The 17,246-nt window shown below is 36.1% G+C and overlaps 1 protein-coding gene across 6 annotated transcripts in view; it reads right to left on the bottom strand.

Moving 5' to 3' along the window:
* The window catches only part of ENAH (ENAH actin regulator), a 96,598-nt gene that overhangs the window by 22,761 nt on the left and 56,591 nt on the right, over nt 1-17,246 (bottom strand). For all 6 annotated transcript variants that reach the window (XM_086744470.1, XM_086744471.1, XM_086744472.1 and 3 more), the window contains exons 4-5: nt 15,782-15,866; nt 283-602 (exon numbers count right to left, since the gene is read on the bottom strand). In XM_086744470.1, coding sequence (XP_086600596.1) covers nt 283-602; nt 15,782-15,866 — 405 coding nt within the window. The remainder of the gene's footprint in view (nt 1-282; nt 603-15,781; nt 15,867-17,246) is intronic.

Genomic DNA, 17,246 nt, shown 5'->3' with positions numbered 1-17,246 from the left:
ATTCAAATTCTTCAAGCAATCAGAGAGTATGGCAAACGGAGTGAGCAAATAGTGCAAAAAAAAAATTTATTTCAGAGTCAATGGAAAATTATGACAGGAAAGTCAAAGATCTTGGACTCCTTGCCATAAAAATGGAAGCAATTCCAACAAACAGAAGTCTGAAATACTGACTATTGTTGCACAACTGTACTCACTGCCCTTTGTTGCTTCTTTCCCACTCCATCACCCAAACACATATAGAGTAATCTGGCACTTGAATACACTCAGTGTTGAAATTCTTACCAGCATTTGAAATTCTTCTCTCTCTTTCCCATTCCAATTGTTCCCTTTCCAACTGTTCTTGTCGTTCTCTTTCTTGCCTTTCTCGTTCAAGTCGTTCGAGTCTTTCTCGATCCTGCCTCTCTTTCTCTTGTCTCTCCCTTTCTAGGCGTTCTTGCCGTTCCCTTTCTTGCCGTTCTCTTTCCAGTTGCTCCTGTTCTAGGCGCTCTCTTTCAAGTCTTTCCCTTTCTAGTCTCTCTCTCTCCAGCCTCTCCCGTTCCATTCGTTCACGCTCCAGCCTCTCCCGTTCCAGCTCCTTCTGCCTCTGTTGCTCTTGCAACTGTCTACAATCACGAAAAAAAGAAAAAGACTAAGCTGCAAAGCAAAAACCAAAAATATCAAGCAACTGTTAGAGGACAAGAAAAGATAAACTAATTAGCAATCTTTGCATCAGCAAGAACAAAAGCACAGCATTTGTACCTACATAAAATTCTCAATTTTACATGTTATTTTTCTGAGCTGGATAATAATTGTATTATGCTTACAGTAAAAAGAATCCTATATCCAGCTTCCTCAGCTATCGCTGATCATTTAACTAGCCGCCGCAATCTTCCTAGTTGGGGATATGGAGTCACTTTTGTTCTTTGCAGGGTATTTTATACTCAAAGAAATTAATAAAAGTACAATGAAATAGCAGTAACATAAATAACCATCAAAAAAACCCCACCTCCATATAAATTATGTTTTTCAGCTAAACTCGTCAGCTAGTATTTATGCTAATTTTACAGAAGCATAAAAATGTGTAACGTGTCCCTCTCCACTTGCATACTGCTGCATGCACTTATAACTTCACCAGGGTCAAGATGAGAACACCCTGAAGGCAGAGGGAAAAGTGGACATGGTCAGAAAAAAATCCAGGGTGCAGCAGCCAGGGAAACACTGCAGCGAGCTGGCAGGGTTTCCAGCTCGTGGGAGTCTTTGCAAAAGAAAGCAGAGAGGGGGGAAGATGTGGAGAGGAGAAAAACAAGTAAAAGCCAGGCAGAGGAAATACAAAGAACTTCCTAAGAGTAAGAAGAAATAATGCAAACTTTGCTGCCAAATCCATTAGGTTGGCTGAAAGAAACACTGTACAAAAATACAGTGGGAAAAGCTGTAAACAACCCTTAAGCTTTTTTTTCCTCCTCCAGTTTTTTTTTTTGTATTTTCTTTAGTAAAAAGAAAATTACATTCCAGTAAGATACATGTTTCTAGTCATCTAAAATATAGCTTTTTGATTTTCAAAGCTTTTTCATCTCTTGGGGGAGAGCACCAATAAAAGAAGAATTAGGCACATCCTTCTCAAAGGTGCAGCCAGTACGTTCCTGTTAGCATGTATCACTGAAAAATCTTGCTCATTATTATCCTCTATTTGAATTCTTACTTTCAAAAAATCATGACATGCAAAAAGAAGAACCTGTATATAAAACACACAGCCATTTTTTCTGCCATGCTTCAGATGCAAACTGAAGATAGCTCTTCACTAAGCACAATGCACAGGCAGCTTTTAACTAGAAAACAGAAGGCAGACCTAGATTTTGACACCTTAAGCTGCTAGATACGTGTTTTCTATAGACTGCCACTGGGCAATCTTATGTGGAACGGTCATTACTAATTCTATACTATATGCTTAAGAGTCATGTAAAACGGAAGCCTGAAAATGAAGGGAACTTCAGCTGTTTCATTTCTATTCAATGCTCAGAAAACACTGGCAGAATTGGAAACCCCAGCTCATGCACTGTTACTATTGAAGTCCATCCTTATTCAGAACTATGTTTTTCCTTTAAAAAAAAAAAAACCAAAAAAACAAAACCAACAAAAACTCCTGTAAAATACTGAAATTTCATAACTGCTATAAAGAATTAAGTTCCAATTATGTACAGCAAAAGGACTTTTCTCTACTGAACTTATAACCCAGCATCCTCAGAAGCTGCAAAATAGTTCTGCTCCTGTATCAGTTATTCTGTAAGTTTCTGCTCTCCCATATAACAAAGTTGTAATTGTAGCCATTAAGAAATTTGGGCTGCAGCTCAGCTTGATAAATGCTTGATTATTAGTCTCTGAAGTCCACCAAAAAGTCTGGTAATTGACTGATATATATATGGAATGAGTAGAGGATTTCTACAAAATATCAAGAGAATACAATATAAACCACAGAAATGTAAGCTCCAAAAGGGATATTAAAAATATTTCTGGCATTACATTTTTGCTTGCTCTGTACTGTACAAAACTACTTTTATTATGTGCTCTTTTTCCCTTAGATAGAATCTATTATTACAAGAAAGCAGGGTTTTCACCATGGCTAACTTCAGTTTGGTCATCTTAGGCACAGATGTTTGTAGCTAAAAGGTTGTTCAGAGCAGGACTCAACATTTACAGACTCCAAAGCAGCTTTTGTTTATTTTGTTCACTCTTTTTCATTAATTTTACAGGAACTAGCATATTCTACCTAGAAACATACAAACTGTTGATCCTAAAACTAAAATGTAGGTAAGGCATTTGAGGTTTAAACATTTCGTGTTACATTTAGTTTATGAAACTAGAAGGTATAAATTTCATTGGGTTTAATAACACATCAAGCAGCTGACAGATATTTAGATTTTCTTTTTCTTAAGTTCTTCATTTCTTTACAGAAATAGAACCTCAATATAGGTCACTTCTCACATAAGAGCAGCATCACCAAGGCAGTTCTGCAGTAAGTCATACTAAGAGCTGTGCCATTTCATATTTTCATAAGCAACCGGGAAAAGAAACAGTGAGGTGTGCTTGACTAAGCTCCTTAATATTAAGTTATTTCGGATAGCAAGGATGACGGCTGATTATGAAGAACCACTGATGGATCTTCTAATTCCAAGTAACTGGGAATAAAATAGGCAAATAAAATTCAACTGAGATAAAACTGCAGGGGAAAGAGGGAAAATTGCTAAATTCATATACAAAATGCTGGACTAAGAGTTGACTACTGACTCAGGCAGTTCTATGACAACATCCATTCATTGATGTGTTCTGTGCAAAATTACAAACAGATGCTACACTTTAGGAAAGGATTACAGAGCAGTATAGAAAACACTGTCATCCTGCTTCACAAACCCTGCATCTCTGTTCCCACCTCAAAAGAGGGAAAACAGCAGAACTGAAAAGGTTCAAAGAGCACCAATGCTATAATCAAATGTACCAGTTTCCATTAAAAAAATAACCTAAGTTGGAATTCCGCATTCTCGAAAAGACAACTGAAGGTCTACAAAATCCTAAGCAATGAGGACATCCTAATGCAACAGCTGGGAGGAAAGATTTGATGCAATCAATAACAGCAAAGCTAAAAAAAATTAAAAACATAATAAATACATTAAAAAAGAGTGAACACCTCTGTACATCAGGCAGATGAGCTGTAGAACTCCTTGACAAAGTGATTCAAACAAAGAGTAGGAAGAAGCCCACAGGAAAACAAAACAAAAACAGGGAAGGTCATTTAGAAAACAGAAATTGCATCAGGCAGAAGCAGCTGCTGAACCAGAAATGCCCAGAGGATTGGACAGTAGCAGAGGGAAGTATTCCAGGCATTTGCCCTGGCCCAGAAGGGTGGAGATTTTTTGTTAGATTTTACTTAAAATTCTAACTATTGAGAGCGGTATGTCCTCATATGTATGTACTATCTACAAGGATAGGAGGAATAAGACATGGCCAATGAGACTGTATATAAATGTATACTCTGTCTCTATATACCATGTAATTACATGCAGTGTTAGCTAAAGTATAAGATGTATGTCTAAGTCAAATTGTTTGTTTGGGATTGACTAATTCTCCTAATTTGGGTGAGCAGGTTCCTGAGGCTCACCTGGGGTTGTTCCCCTCTTCAGAGAGCTATAAAGACACAGAATGCCTGCATCGTAACAAAGCCTACCAGAGTGTTTCTATGCTTTAGCCTTAATCTGAAGCAAAATATTTCAGTTGGCAATCAGAACTATCTAACTGTACTGGCTGTCCACTAAGGTATAGATAAAAGACTAAGATAACCACTTTCATCTACGCAGGATCTGAACAAAAAAAAAGTTACCATTATTAAATAGAGTGAATAAGGATCTAACATTTTATTTTTGCAAAAGAATCCTAATTTTCCATTTCTTCAGGAAATAAAGGAATAAAACCAGAACTTTTTGAAACATGCAAAAGAAAACAATGACTGTATTGAGCACTTTGCTTATGATACAAATACTCTACCAAGAGAGGGCAGCAAAATACCTTGCAAATATTTCCTACCTTAAACCACATTCCCATGCAGTCAGATATAGGAGATTAAATACACCATTCTTGACAATAAACGTAAAACTATTTTCCTTATATATCACTGCAGCATTCCTTCATCAACAAGGGAAGAAAAAAAAAACCAAAAAAAAACAAAAAAAAAACCACACCACCAAAAAAACCCACCACCACATACCAAAAACAATCCACAAAAAACTACACATCACAACACCCTACATTTTTACAGTAGCTTTAACAATTTTCATAAATCTTTCAGATAGAAAATCAAAAGTGGCACAGGTCAAACTATCAGTATGCTAGTAATGCAAGCAAGTTGCTTCAACACAACTTAATGAGCAAGAATGGATTTCATAAACTATGAAAGAACTACAGCTTAGCAATTTTAACAGTTGTAACTTTAAAAGATTAAGAATTTGTTCTGCTTATTTTTTTTTTAAAAAAGGGATAAATTCATTTGCATTAAAAAGCCCTGGTTTTGTTTAGTTATAATTAGATAATGTGATTTTATTTCAAAATTCTGTCAAGAGATCAAAATTATATTATGAAAAAGCAGTAGCAGATTACGAAGAGTTATTACATATCAATTAAAGCATTTCTGAAAAGTCAAGACTTTGGTAGTTCTAGAGCATGGGAACGTTCACAAACATTATGAAAGCAATACATGAAAATCCTTCAGCCTTAGAAAGTACAGTATCTAGCTACCAGGTTAACTTTTGAAAAACCTTAAGAGGTACTAAAAATGCCCCAGAAAGCTATCTTATTGTGAAATGCTAATTACGCTATTGCAAAGTGATTCTAATTATTTTAAAAGTGTGGATTACTAGAATCTAAGAGCTAATTTACACTGAATAGTTAAGACAGTGTTATAAAACTGAACAGCATGTCAGTCATATATGTAGTGTAGGTACTGTTACACGAGTTTAGATTTGAAGAGTCAATTTCACAGTTTCAGAATAGCTGCCAGCTTTATCATATATCCTACTCATTAAACTTTCTTTTTGGATTTTAATTAGTTTCACGCCAAAAGCATCTTAGGAAACTTCACTTTGGGGTGAGGGGTGCTGGTTGTTTTTTTTTTTGTTCTTGTTACCTTTAGTTTCATATTGCAAGAGCTTTTAAAGTAAACTCCCCTCTTTCTCTTGCCCTTATACTTTCAGCCAGTCAAAGAAGTATGAGGAGGTATAGTCAGAGGATGAAGAAAGAATCACATTTACAATACTAACTTGTGACTTTAAACTCTATCGGTGTTAATCCTTCAGTACTTTGGGCAGCCAAGAATCAGGAGCATGACTGCATTCTTGAAATAACACAAGGAGAAAAATGCAATGAGCAGAGTTAAGTACACACCGTTGCACCTCTGCTGAAAAAATAACACATTTTGCAATCATGAAAATATTTAGAATTTCTCCTACATGACAACTATAGAACAGAATTGCTGTTAGCTGACCGAGGTGCAACCAAAGCCTTCCTAGCTTGTTCCAGATCAGACCATAAAAGGGAATAACAATTGAGTGCTACTATCTCAGCTCTTGATGTTATATGAAATCAGCCAACATCGCATGTACACAGAGACCACTTTCTATCATGCCTTTAGGAAGTAACATCACTGCATTCAATAGATCATCACACATGCTACTGCATGATGATCAGACAGGAAGCTATCCCAAATTAATACTATCCAATTCCTTTGGATCTGGTACCAGAGATCCTCTGGTACTTTTTTAAAGATTAAACACAATTTATGACAATATAGTCAATCAAAAGAACTGAAGCCTCAATAAATCACCTTACAATATGATCACTACCACGTGGGTTGAATGGAAGACAACGATCTTAACTAGATTAAGAAATTGCAACGTTTACTGGTAAAACAATATTTTCTGTCAGAGCAGACTTGATAGCCAGAGAGAACATGTCTTTTTCTGGAACATTTTTCATGTTTAAGCCCATATCTTAATCATCTGCAGAAGAGTTATTACAAGTGCCTCAGTTTGTGGAAAGATTGTCCCTCCACCAGAGAAAGTATGCCTCAGCATCAAGCAGTTCACATTGTGTCAAAAAAACAGAGCTGTTGTCACAAGGACACCAGGAGAAAGAAACCTACAGGTAACAAATCCATCGCTGAAAGTTTGTGAAAGTAAATAGTTGTCTGCTCTAGCAGGTCACCTTGTTTCCTCAAGTGCAGCTCTTTTTGTACATTCACATAAATCTTCAAGATTCGAACACTGGCTTGCTTTGCTCTTGGACATGAGACCAAGCCATTAATTTTTTTCCTAAAAAGATGATAGGAAACTGCACCAAGACCACCATATATCAAACTGAATAACATAACTCAGCCACAAACCCAAAAGGCTTCTTGTCATGAAGCCAGATACATTAAAAACAGAAGTATTTCTATGAACAGTACAGACAGAAGCATCTTTGTATCATATCCAAATTCAACAGGCACTGAGCTGACAGACATTCCGAGATGAACAGAAACTGGTTTGAAGTATTTAATCTTAAAACTCACTGTAGACAACAAAGATCCAAGACAAAGCCTGCAGAAAACAAAATATCTTGAGGAACAGACTTGACGTAAATGTTGCATTAAGTGAAGAGGTCAGCTGCAGGCAGATAATACATAGTATTTGACAGCTGTTATTTGTGTTATTTGTTCATCATTTATGAACACACTAATTTCATATTCAGTTTTTTCTTGGCTGAGTAACTTGGTGTCAAAGCAGAGCATCAGATCACTCTGAAAGATCAACAGGAATACTAACCTTGTTTTGTCTGCTTAAAGATACAACAAGGATAGGGGGAAAAAATCACTAATAAGACAAACGTATTGAAAAAGGACACCAAAAGCCATCACTTGAGCCACTAAAATGTAGAATTAAAAAATATTTTTTAAAATCCATAAAACATTTTTTCAAGGGGAAATTTTCAGGTCTGTGTCCCACATGTGAGGTTTTTTTTCCTTTTCTGAAGAACAGTTTCTTGCTTGTGCTGTTACCTACTCTGAAACAAATGTATAAGGCATGGCAGCAGACAGACACAAGGATGACTCCCAAAAGGCAGCATGAAGGTTGACCATTGCTGGCTTAAAACATTGCAGTAATATTTTCTGCACTTTATTCTGAAAGTTACCATTAAGCCATTCTGTATAAGAAATCAAATGTGATTATAACAAAAGTATTCAATCATGTATGCAACTTTCATTCTATGCTTAATTGTTTTTTTAAATGTAAATTTTATAACCTAACATATAGAAGAAATCTAGGAATAATGCCATTATGTCAAAGTTCTAAAAGTAAGAGTATAATATCAACCATAATTAATTATCAAAATCAAGATTCATCAACCCAGACCAATGGAGTTGCTCAAACTGTGTTGGTGATTTAACCATTAAACTTACATTTGCCAGCTAAGTAAATATTAAAAATACATTTAACCATTAAAATACATTTATAGATTTCAAAAGTTGCATTGCAACTACAAGAAAAAGTCATAGTATTCCAGTCCTGGAGTCTCTGTATGCCTAGATTTTCAGGGCTGCTGAGCTCTTGCACCAGCTCCTCTAACCCTGCCTCAATCTACGGAACAATAAACAAGACAGTAATGTTTGGAGTTTTATTCTAAAATGCTGCAAGCCCCAGCATGTGGGCATAGATACCATTATCTAATTCAACAGTCGCTACCTACTAGAATACATCTCACATGACGGTTCTCTTCCTCCCACCACTGAGTCACTGCAACAAATAGAGCAGCTGGCTGCAAACAGGCTACACAATGCATAGCTGAGCCACAAGCGCCAGCACCAGATGCAGGGTGACCTCAGCTCCATCTGAAGCGTGTTGTCATCTACAGAAGAGCAGCTACCTTGTGACTGCAAGAAACTGCATACACTGAGCTTGACTAGATACAGTTAACATAGTTTATGAGTGTTACAAACGTTTACAGAAAACAATTTAAAAGTGAGTGCTTGAATACACTGATTGTTTAGAACACAACTGCTAGTTTAAGTTTTTAGCTTAATCCTCTGATCTTCTTCTGCACAAGTTCAGAAAGGAAAAGGTGTGTCTGCTATGGCCGCTCAAATTTACAAGAACTTAACTGAATAATAAAAACCTGAATATCAATGTTAAACTTGCTCTTCCATTTTTAATATTAAATATTTATTCATCATTCCAAAATTCAGCATTTACCACAGAGCTCACTCTCACCTATGGTGACATAAACCTACTAACTATGTATCTCAAGGTCTACACAGTAATGCTTATGTACCATGGAATGAACACACACCACTCCCCAAATTTCATAATTCATTTACAATGAGAAAATATAGTCTAAGTCATGTCAATACAGATTGCAAAATTCCATCAAACATGGGCAGCCTCCACTGAGACTGAGAGTCTTCATGAATAAAAAGTACACTTCATGCACCAATAACATCTCATCAAAAGCAATCAAGATTTAACTTCTTTACATCTTAAGCTCTCTCAGTTGCATGAACTTCACTTTGCATCACCTAAACTGAACTCCTGCTATATATATATGGTCGCACTAAAACTCTTACCAAGTTAGCTTTATTTATTATTAAACGAACATTTTTCCATGTCCAGACAACTTCTACTCGAGAATAATGCACTTCCTTTCTGAGAAATCCAGATCAGAGCTTGTGAATAGCATAAAATGAGCAAGAAACAAAAGACTTAGAATATCTGCAAAGTTTGACTGTTCAAAAGTTAAAAGATTTGTGAAGTGAGTTTATATATATGCTCTGAAACTGACAATTATTTCCAGTTTCAAATGTGGTCAACTTCTGGTTCTTTAAACAGCAGTGAAAAGTGAGACTGTTGCAATTACGTTTTTTTTTTACGTTTAATTCAATGTAAAATTATAAAGGCATTTTAATTGATTATGTGTATCATGACTTTGAAAGACTATACAAATCTAGTGGTCATTAGAGCTATGTCCCATGTCCAAGCAACTTTCCCCTGATTAATCACCATTGCACTTCCACTGTCAATTTGATTCTTGCTATGCACTAATATTAAGACAGCCTAAACAGTAGTATTTGGTCTACAGGTTGGGGTTTTCTCCCCTCCTGAAAATGTCTAAAAACAGGACACCAACTATGTATTACTTCTCATTCCATTTTGATCATCAAAATCTGCAACATCATCCAGTTCCTCCTGTTCTCCTTTGTACTCATGTATCTCAACTCACATCAGTAGTAAGGATTTGCTTTGTTCAACAAAACACCAAATAAAATTTGATTGTTCCCAATCCCAATGATGCAGGAGGAACTGCCTGTTCTTATGCCTCTCACACTTCCACTGCAGTCCTCCTCTCTTCCACCTTAAGTAAGAGGCTGTCAAATGCTTTACTGAAGCCCGGGAACATTGCATGAACAGCCTTTCTTCTTTTGCAAAAGGAAATACTATCTGGGTACAGTTTACTGTGCTATCTTTTATCTGGTTAATTATTATTTTCTTCAAAAGTAGGTCTTAAAGCTTTTCACATTAGCAAGGTCAAACTAACAGGCTTTCATTTCCTTGATCAAAAGGGATTTAAGGTCTACCCACAAGCTTTTATGTTGTAAGCTCAAATTGCATTAATTGGAAATGAGAAAATATGACAAAGAACTAGGTTTTATCAGTCAAGCAAAAACTTGTAACCAACCACCATGATAAAGACATGAAGAGACAACTATAAACCTACACGTTATTAGATACAGGATTTCTAGTAAAGAAAGGGATCCATTAAGGCCCTTTGATCAAACATCATAAAATCTAGTTCTCCTTACCTTGATCTTTTCAACTTATGTAAAATATCAGAACACTTGAACTTATCTGGCAGAAGACACATTGCAGGAAGTCATCTGTGCACATCAAATTTTAGAAAAAAACCCCAAGAATCTCAGTAGTAGAAAAATCTGCTTCCGTTGGCAACTCTCTCTCAGTGGTACTGTAGTGAGTATGGTGAAGAGAAATAATTTCATAAAAGGGAACCACAACAATAAAAAATCTGGAAAAATGTAGAACAGTTTCTAATCTCAATTTCATGTTTTGCATTAAACAGACAAAAACTCCACAGAACTGAAAATTTTGCAGAAAGGGTAAGATTTCAAAAGAGATGTTTTATAAAGTGTTAACTAAGATACTTGTCAGAACCATCCCTCAAGCAACACCCATATTCAATTGCAGCAATTAAGACAACAATTTTGCCAATGTAGTCAGAAGACTGCTTAATGGAACAGTGCTTTTCTCAGTCTGCTAAACACGTCAATGTTACCCAACATCTACAGCTATTCAGTACTGTAAGCAGACAGCACCCATTACCTCTCCATAAAGCCAGTTATTAAATCTCTGAAAGGTAGACTTGACAGAACTAAGGAAAACTTTACTGTGAATGGGAAGAAACTGAATGGGAAGAAAACAAAAGGCACTAAAAAAAAAAAAAGTCATTATTATTTCCCGAAACTTTGTGGGCAATAAATAAAAATTAAGTCTTTAGGATAGGAGAAAATGCTGACCGATGGGTCTTTTTTCTTCTGTCTCCTCTTGCCTCCCGTCCTACGATGCAATGCAGAGGCTGGAAAGGCCCAAATGGCTGCAGGCTGTCCCATGAAACTACCTCAGTAAGCTCAACTTGAGAAGTTTTCACTGATGTAACTTCGATCTGCTGGAAGCCCTTAGCTTAGGTATTAAAAAACCCTTTGATTTCATCTAAATCATGTCTCTGGGATGCAAACTTCACGCCGATTTTGTAACATGCACAGCACACAATACAATCATACAACAGTATTCTGCTGATCACTCTTATATGCTAAATCAAAAAGCCAACTACTGTATCATATTCATATGCCTATCTCAGATTAGAACTGTTTGCTTAGTTAGAATCTAATCAATCCATACGCCTTTAAAGAAATCCTACTTCCTCAAAATAAGCTGTCAGATAAATGGCACCATTTCAAAAGCAAAGAAAAACTGGAACAGTACATCTGGCCACTAACTAGGGAAAGGTCATGGGCTGTGGGAAATTGGTAGAAACCAGGCTACCAGGGACAGAAAGTGATGGTGTGACTGAATTAAGAGATGCAGGGTTTTTTTTTTCCTTCAGTATTTCCACAAGTTTTCAAAACAGCTCAGGAATGATAGATGTAATATTTACTAATTTACAGGGGAAAAATTATTTTACTGTCGTTAAAATGATTAGGAAAATCTCAGGAAAAAATACTTATAATCCGTAAAATAAAAAGCATTCCTTTAAGTCTATTGGTAAATAATAAACTGCTACCCTTGTCAGCCTCTGAACTTGTACTACCTAAAACTAAGAAGCCTCCCAAAAGATGTTATGAAAACCATACCATATCAATATTACTTTCTAGCACAGTCACACACCAAGTTTTCTTTAACAGTATCATCCCAATCCGTGATATAAACTAAAACAGTAAGCAAACTGTTTGTATTTAACAACTACAAACCCCCCTAATATTCCACTGTTGTGTTTATGCAAACTTCAAATAATTTGAGTACTTACGACAGAAGTCGGTCAAGTTTTGGTCCATTACGTCCCTGAGGGACAACAGGCGGCTTGTATACCTTCATTATTCCTTGCAACCTATACACTTTCTCTGTTTCTGGTGTTCTTGGTCTCTTTATTTATGAAGCAGTGATGATTTTGAAGTTATTTATAAACATTAACTCATTAAATTCCCAAGTGTCATATTAGATACCAACTCAGTGACTCATATTCCTGACAATATATTTATCGTGGCTAGAAGAGAAGGTAAATTTACATGCACGAATAGCACACAGAGGCATGCCATGAACTAATCTTATATTTTAAAATGGTATTTGACATTAAGTAACTCTGAAGTTATTAACAAATACATATGTCAACTGAAGTTGGCTCATTATCAAACAATCAGTGGAATTTATAAACACTGCCTGACTACCACTCTGACAAAATGAAAAATAACTCATACAACAAAAATCCCTTCATTTTTGAGCATCAGAAGTGGAAGCTGCAGTGTTTTAAAGCTTGTTATTTCTGTACCGAAATGAGTGCAAGTTAAGGAAAGTTAGTTATCTTCAAGGACTCCCCGACAGGGAAAGCATATACCATGTGTTACGGATTCTCAAAAGAAAGTTACAAAGTTATCAATCCACTAGACAAAATTATTTAATTGACCACCTTATGGTCAATTTGCCTCACAGAAACCTCAGTGCTTCAGATCGCACACCCGGTCCTAGCGGCTTCACAGGTTGTCATCACTGCACAGTAAACTATCCAAATATTCAAGTAATAAGCTCTGCAGCAAAATAAACTAAGTAATATTACTACTTCATAACTTTTACTCAAAATGTAAGGCATCCAAATCCTTTTTAAACCAGAGAAAAATCTTTGAACAAAAATAATACATTTTTGTGAGCAACGATCTAATTTAATTCTTCATTTCCCAATTTCGCCAAGATTTTTGAACACCAGTTATAAAAGTGAAGGAAAACATCAGTTCAGTTGAAGAGCTCTCTTTAATATGCCGTTCTTCACTGGTCACTCCTTTGACAAAACATTTCTGAGGAAATGTTTTTATTTGTACCTAGGAAAACCCTGAAGCTACAAGCCATATAGTTTAACTTTTAAATTAGTCCTGCTTCTGCAAGGTCCCTCTTTCAACTTCAATTTTTACGTAAGCAGATTTTTTTTCTCAGGCTTAATATTCTCCTAAACTTACCACGGGAGTCGGTCAAACGCTACTGAACCCAGGTACACTTAAGGGGAGGGATATGAGCCCAGCACTTAAAAACAACTATTATCAAGCCACATCTTGAACAAAACCTCCACCCCACAGACACACATTTCACGAGAAATAGACTCGTGAAAAAAAGCCCACCTTTCTATTGATCCATCACAAACCCCATGTTCCTTCCTACGCAGTAACATTTACTCCCTTCTCTTGCATTCCCTGTAGTCTTACTGCTCCCAAAGAATTCAATTCTACCCACACAGACTTTACTGGGACTGAAAATGTCACTTGTAGATATATTAAAAGTAATATACACCTAAAACCTTTTCCTCCCAACTATTTACTACTTTCTACTTTAGTAGAAAGACTAAAGTAGTAAGAATATTGTTATCACAGTCTGAAAGCTGAAAGACAGTTACTACAGAAGTTCTAGCTTAGAGTTAATGGAACTGTATTACAACCATATATGTACTGTAACTATATAGTTACAGTAGAATAGAGAGCGGCGAAGTATTTGTGAAATGTTTTAATGAAATCACATGTTCTTAAGTTTAATGACACAACAGGAATAGACTTATGACAAATACTCTGGCTAGCAACATAAGTAAACACTCAATCCAGTTATCCATTCTTTTTCAGGGGAAAAACAAATCAAAACCAGGACCAGACTTCAAAGAGGACATTATATTAGATGAAAACAAGCAGAGCACACTGATCAAATGAGAAAGTAAAGCCTAAGAATGCCATCTAATAATATGTCCTTCACACACACAAAATTGAGAAACTTTCATAGCTCTTAATACAGGGCAGCACTTTTTTCTGAAGAGACGTCTATCTAAAATGCATCTCTGATAAGTATTTCAGCATCACAAATTTCAATTAAAACAGGCTTCTAAAGGAACAGATGGCAAGTAAAAATATAAAAAGCCACTATCGTAGAACATAAAAAATTTTTTAAAAAGCTTTTTAAAAGTCTGTCAAAAGAAGTAACATACAAGACTTTTATCGTGACAGCAGACTTGCATGTAAACACATCAAACAGACAGATTTGTAATGAGCTTCCTGCTATTTGTTTTTAAACAAAGGGACTTTGAGATAAAGTGACCTCTGCTCAGATTTAAGAACATACTGCAGAAAAGAGATGGACAAGTACGACCAATTTTGATGTCAAAACTTTGTTTAACATGTATAGCTATTTTATAAAATCTATAATATGAATCATTCCCAAATAATTAGCAATCTGATTCTGCTCACCTGTGCCCAAACAAACTAAATGCAAATTCAAAACAGAAAAAAATTCAGTGCCAATTAGATCCAACATGTTAAAATATTTTTCCAGCTACCACCGAAAGCTATTAAGTGTATTTACACCATCAATCTGGACAACTTCCTATTTGTTTAAGGATCCTGTTCCCTGCATCTGTACCGCATGTGATCTAAATAACTTCCAGCATCCCTTCTGGAAGGGAACAGCTAATCTCCTGGGAGCATTTTGATATCAAAATAATGCAGGATTGCACCACAGGCAGCATGCTTGAGGCAGCCCAAGGTTTTCACTTAACCCAGGCTGCTAGCACTATCCTAGAAGACTTTGCCATTTCATATACCCATATCCCAGACACTAAATCTGCAGCACTAACCCGTATTACCATGCAACAAAAGCAGGAATACGGCAACTAGAAGGTTTGTTCCAAGAATTTGGGCACATGATTGATACACCGTGATTATTAAAAGGAACTGAAAAAACTCCACAGGTTAAAAATGCTACAGGTCTGAAAAATATCCCCCAGGGCATGGGACAGGGTACAGTGGCTTCATACTGAAAGGAACAGCTTAGCTTGGAGGAGTGCCAACTGGTCAGGGGAACACGCACTATTCCCTGAAGGGCAGCACAGATATAACCAGTTTTGCTACAGCTGAAAGTTAAACTACTAAAGGTTCCATAAATTTATACACTAAAAGCAGAAAAGTTTCCTTGCTAAAGGACTAATATAGTAAAAAGGCGAACAAGCTTTCCAACACAATATTTTCATGTAGTGCATCCACATTCTGGAAGAAAAAAATTGCAATTCTCCACAATGATTTAATTCTCTACTTTTAAGGTTAAAGCTTCCTTCCTTGCTTGCTGCTTTCTCATTTATAAGCTGGTGTCTTCAGTTTCTGACACACCAGTCACTGGAAAATTAATTAGCCTGGTTAAAAACGACAGCAGTGAAATCTTCCAACGCTTCCCATCTGATCTTCAACTCTTTCGTGACAGGCCAATAGCAATTGCACTGTTTGAACAGGTGGAGATTATGAACAAGGGACGTAACGACAATCAAAGTTTTTACGCAGGAAAGATGCGCTACTGAAAACCACACGTATACAAATGCTGCCCTAATGCAAGACCGTAATTTAAAGTCCTTGACATGTAATTTCTTATCACTAGTGAGGAGTTACTACATTCTTTAATTGAACAGCTGTTCACTTATAATACCATACCTTCTCTGGATTTCCAATTCTTCTTGTGATGGACCATTTTGTACTTGAGAGGGAAGCTGTGAATTCTGTCGAGGCAATGTAGGACCTAAAAGTGAAGACAGACTATAAATTAATTTGAACTTCTACTATGCAAAAAAGCACAAAATTAAGGAAAAAGGCCAGTCATCACATGACATAAGAAATGTTTACTTCTGCTTTTTAAGCCAAACAAGCTCAACACATAATACAGCAAATAAAATCGGCAACAAATGTTACCTTAGGTATTAACAGAATGGATTCATTTCACACGGATGAAAAGGCTTCATAGAAATGCAAAATAAATATTATATATGATGGAACTTGACAAAAGCTTTGAAAAGCACTCCAAGTCTGAGATTTTCTTAAAACAATCAACAGTACTCTTGGAGGAACAGAAAAAGGCTCAAAAAATTAAAACACTCACCTAAATAGAACACTGGAAATGGGGGGGGGGGGGGGGGAGAACAGGAGAAAAACCATCAGAAGCTTATCACCATATCGAGATAAGGAAGATAAAGTATATTTCTACAAATCACAGGAAAATTTACTCAGATTTTAGCTCAACTTGAATCAAAGACTTCCCTTGTGGATAGGTAAGCATTGTGTCCAAAGGAACAGAGGCATGTAACGAACGGACAAACTGTGCATTCCGCTAAGCACAAGAAATGCAAAAGATAAGGACATGCAAATTCAACTTCAACTTTTACTGATGGGCAATTCTGAATCATACATCTTTCAAATAAATGTATATGCTAAACCTTTCTTCTAAAAACAAAGAAGCTTTGCCATTTTCCTCACAAATCTAGTTACAGAAAAAAAAATATTTAAAAAGAATTAACAGAAAAGAAGGATGAGGAGTGTGAAACGGAATACAGTAGATCATGACTGCATTATTTCTATAAAAATTGACAGTAAACCAGGAAGTTATTTAGACTACAGCTACACTTAAGATTATGGGATTTATAAGCAAGCAGAACTAAAAACAACAAAATTGTATCAAGTTCCGAAAAGATCCCAAAGCAAACCAGTAATTTCTTCATGAGATTCCAACAAACTAGTTAGTGTGATGTAGCTGCAATGAGATCTCCCCCATCTCAAATATCAAAACATAAATTTTTCTTTGCTATCTGAACTTGTGAAACATCCAAAAACATGAAGAGATCATATGTGGTACACTGAGACATAAAGGACAGGCGATCTGCCTCAGATCCATCAGACAAGTGCCCTGTTTAAACAGTATACAGAAAGGTTCATTTACTCAAAACAGCATAGTACTGTTTCCACGGTGGTCATAAATACAACGAATCCTGAGAATTAGAAAAGTGTAGACTATCTACTGTACCCTACAGTTAAAAAATAATGTAAGTTAATTTTAGAAGACAAAAGCAAGAAGTGTACAACAGAGGTTGTTTCTTCCTTATTTATTCTTTTCAGCAAACATGAAGTC

This window comes from Chlamydotis macqueenii, chromosome 3, assembly GCF_036417535.1.
Source record: "Chlamydotis macqueenii isolate bChlMac1 chromosome 3, bChlMac1.mat, whole genome shotgun sequence".
Classification (NCBI taxonomy): domain Eukaryota; kingdom Metazoa; phylum Chordata; class Aves; order Otidiformes; family Otididae; genus Chlamydotis; species Chlamydotis macqueenii.
This window is presented reverse-complemented; position numbering and strand designations above follow the sequence as displayed.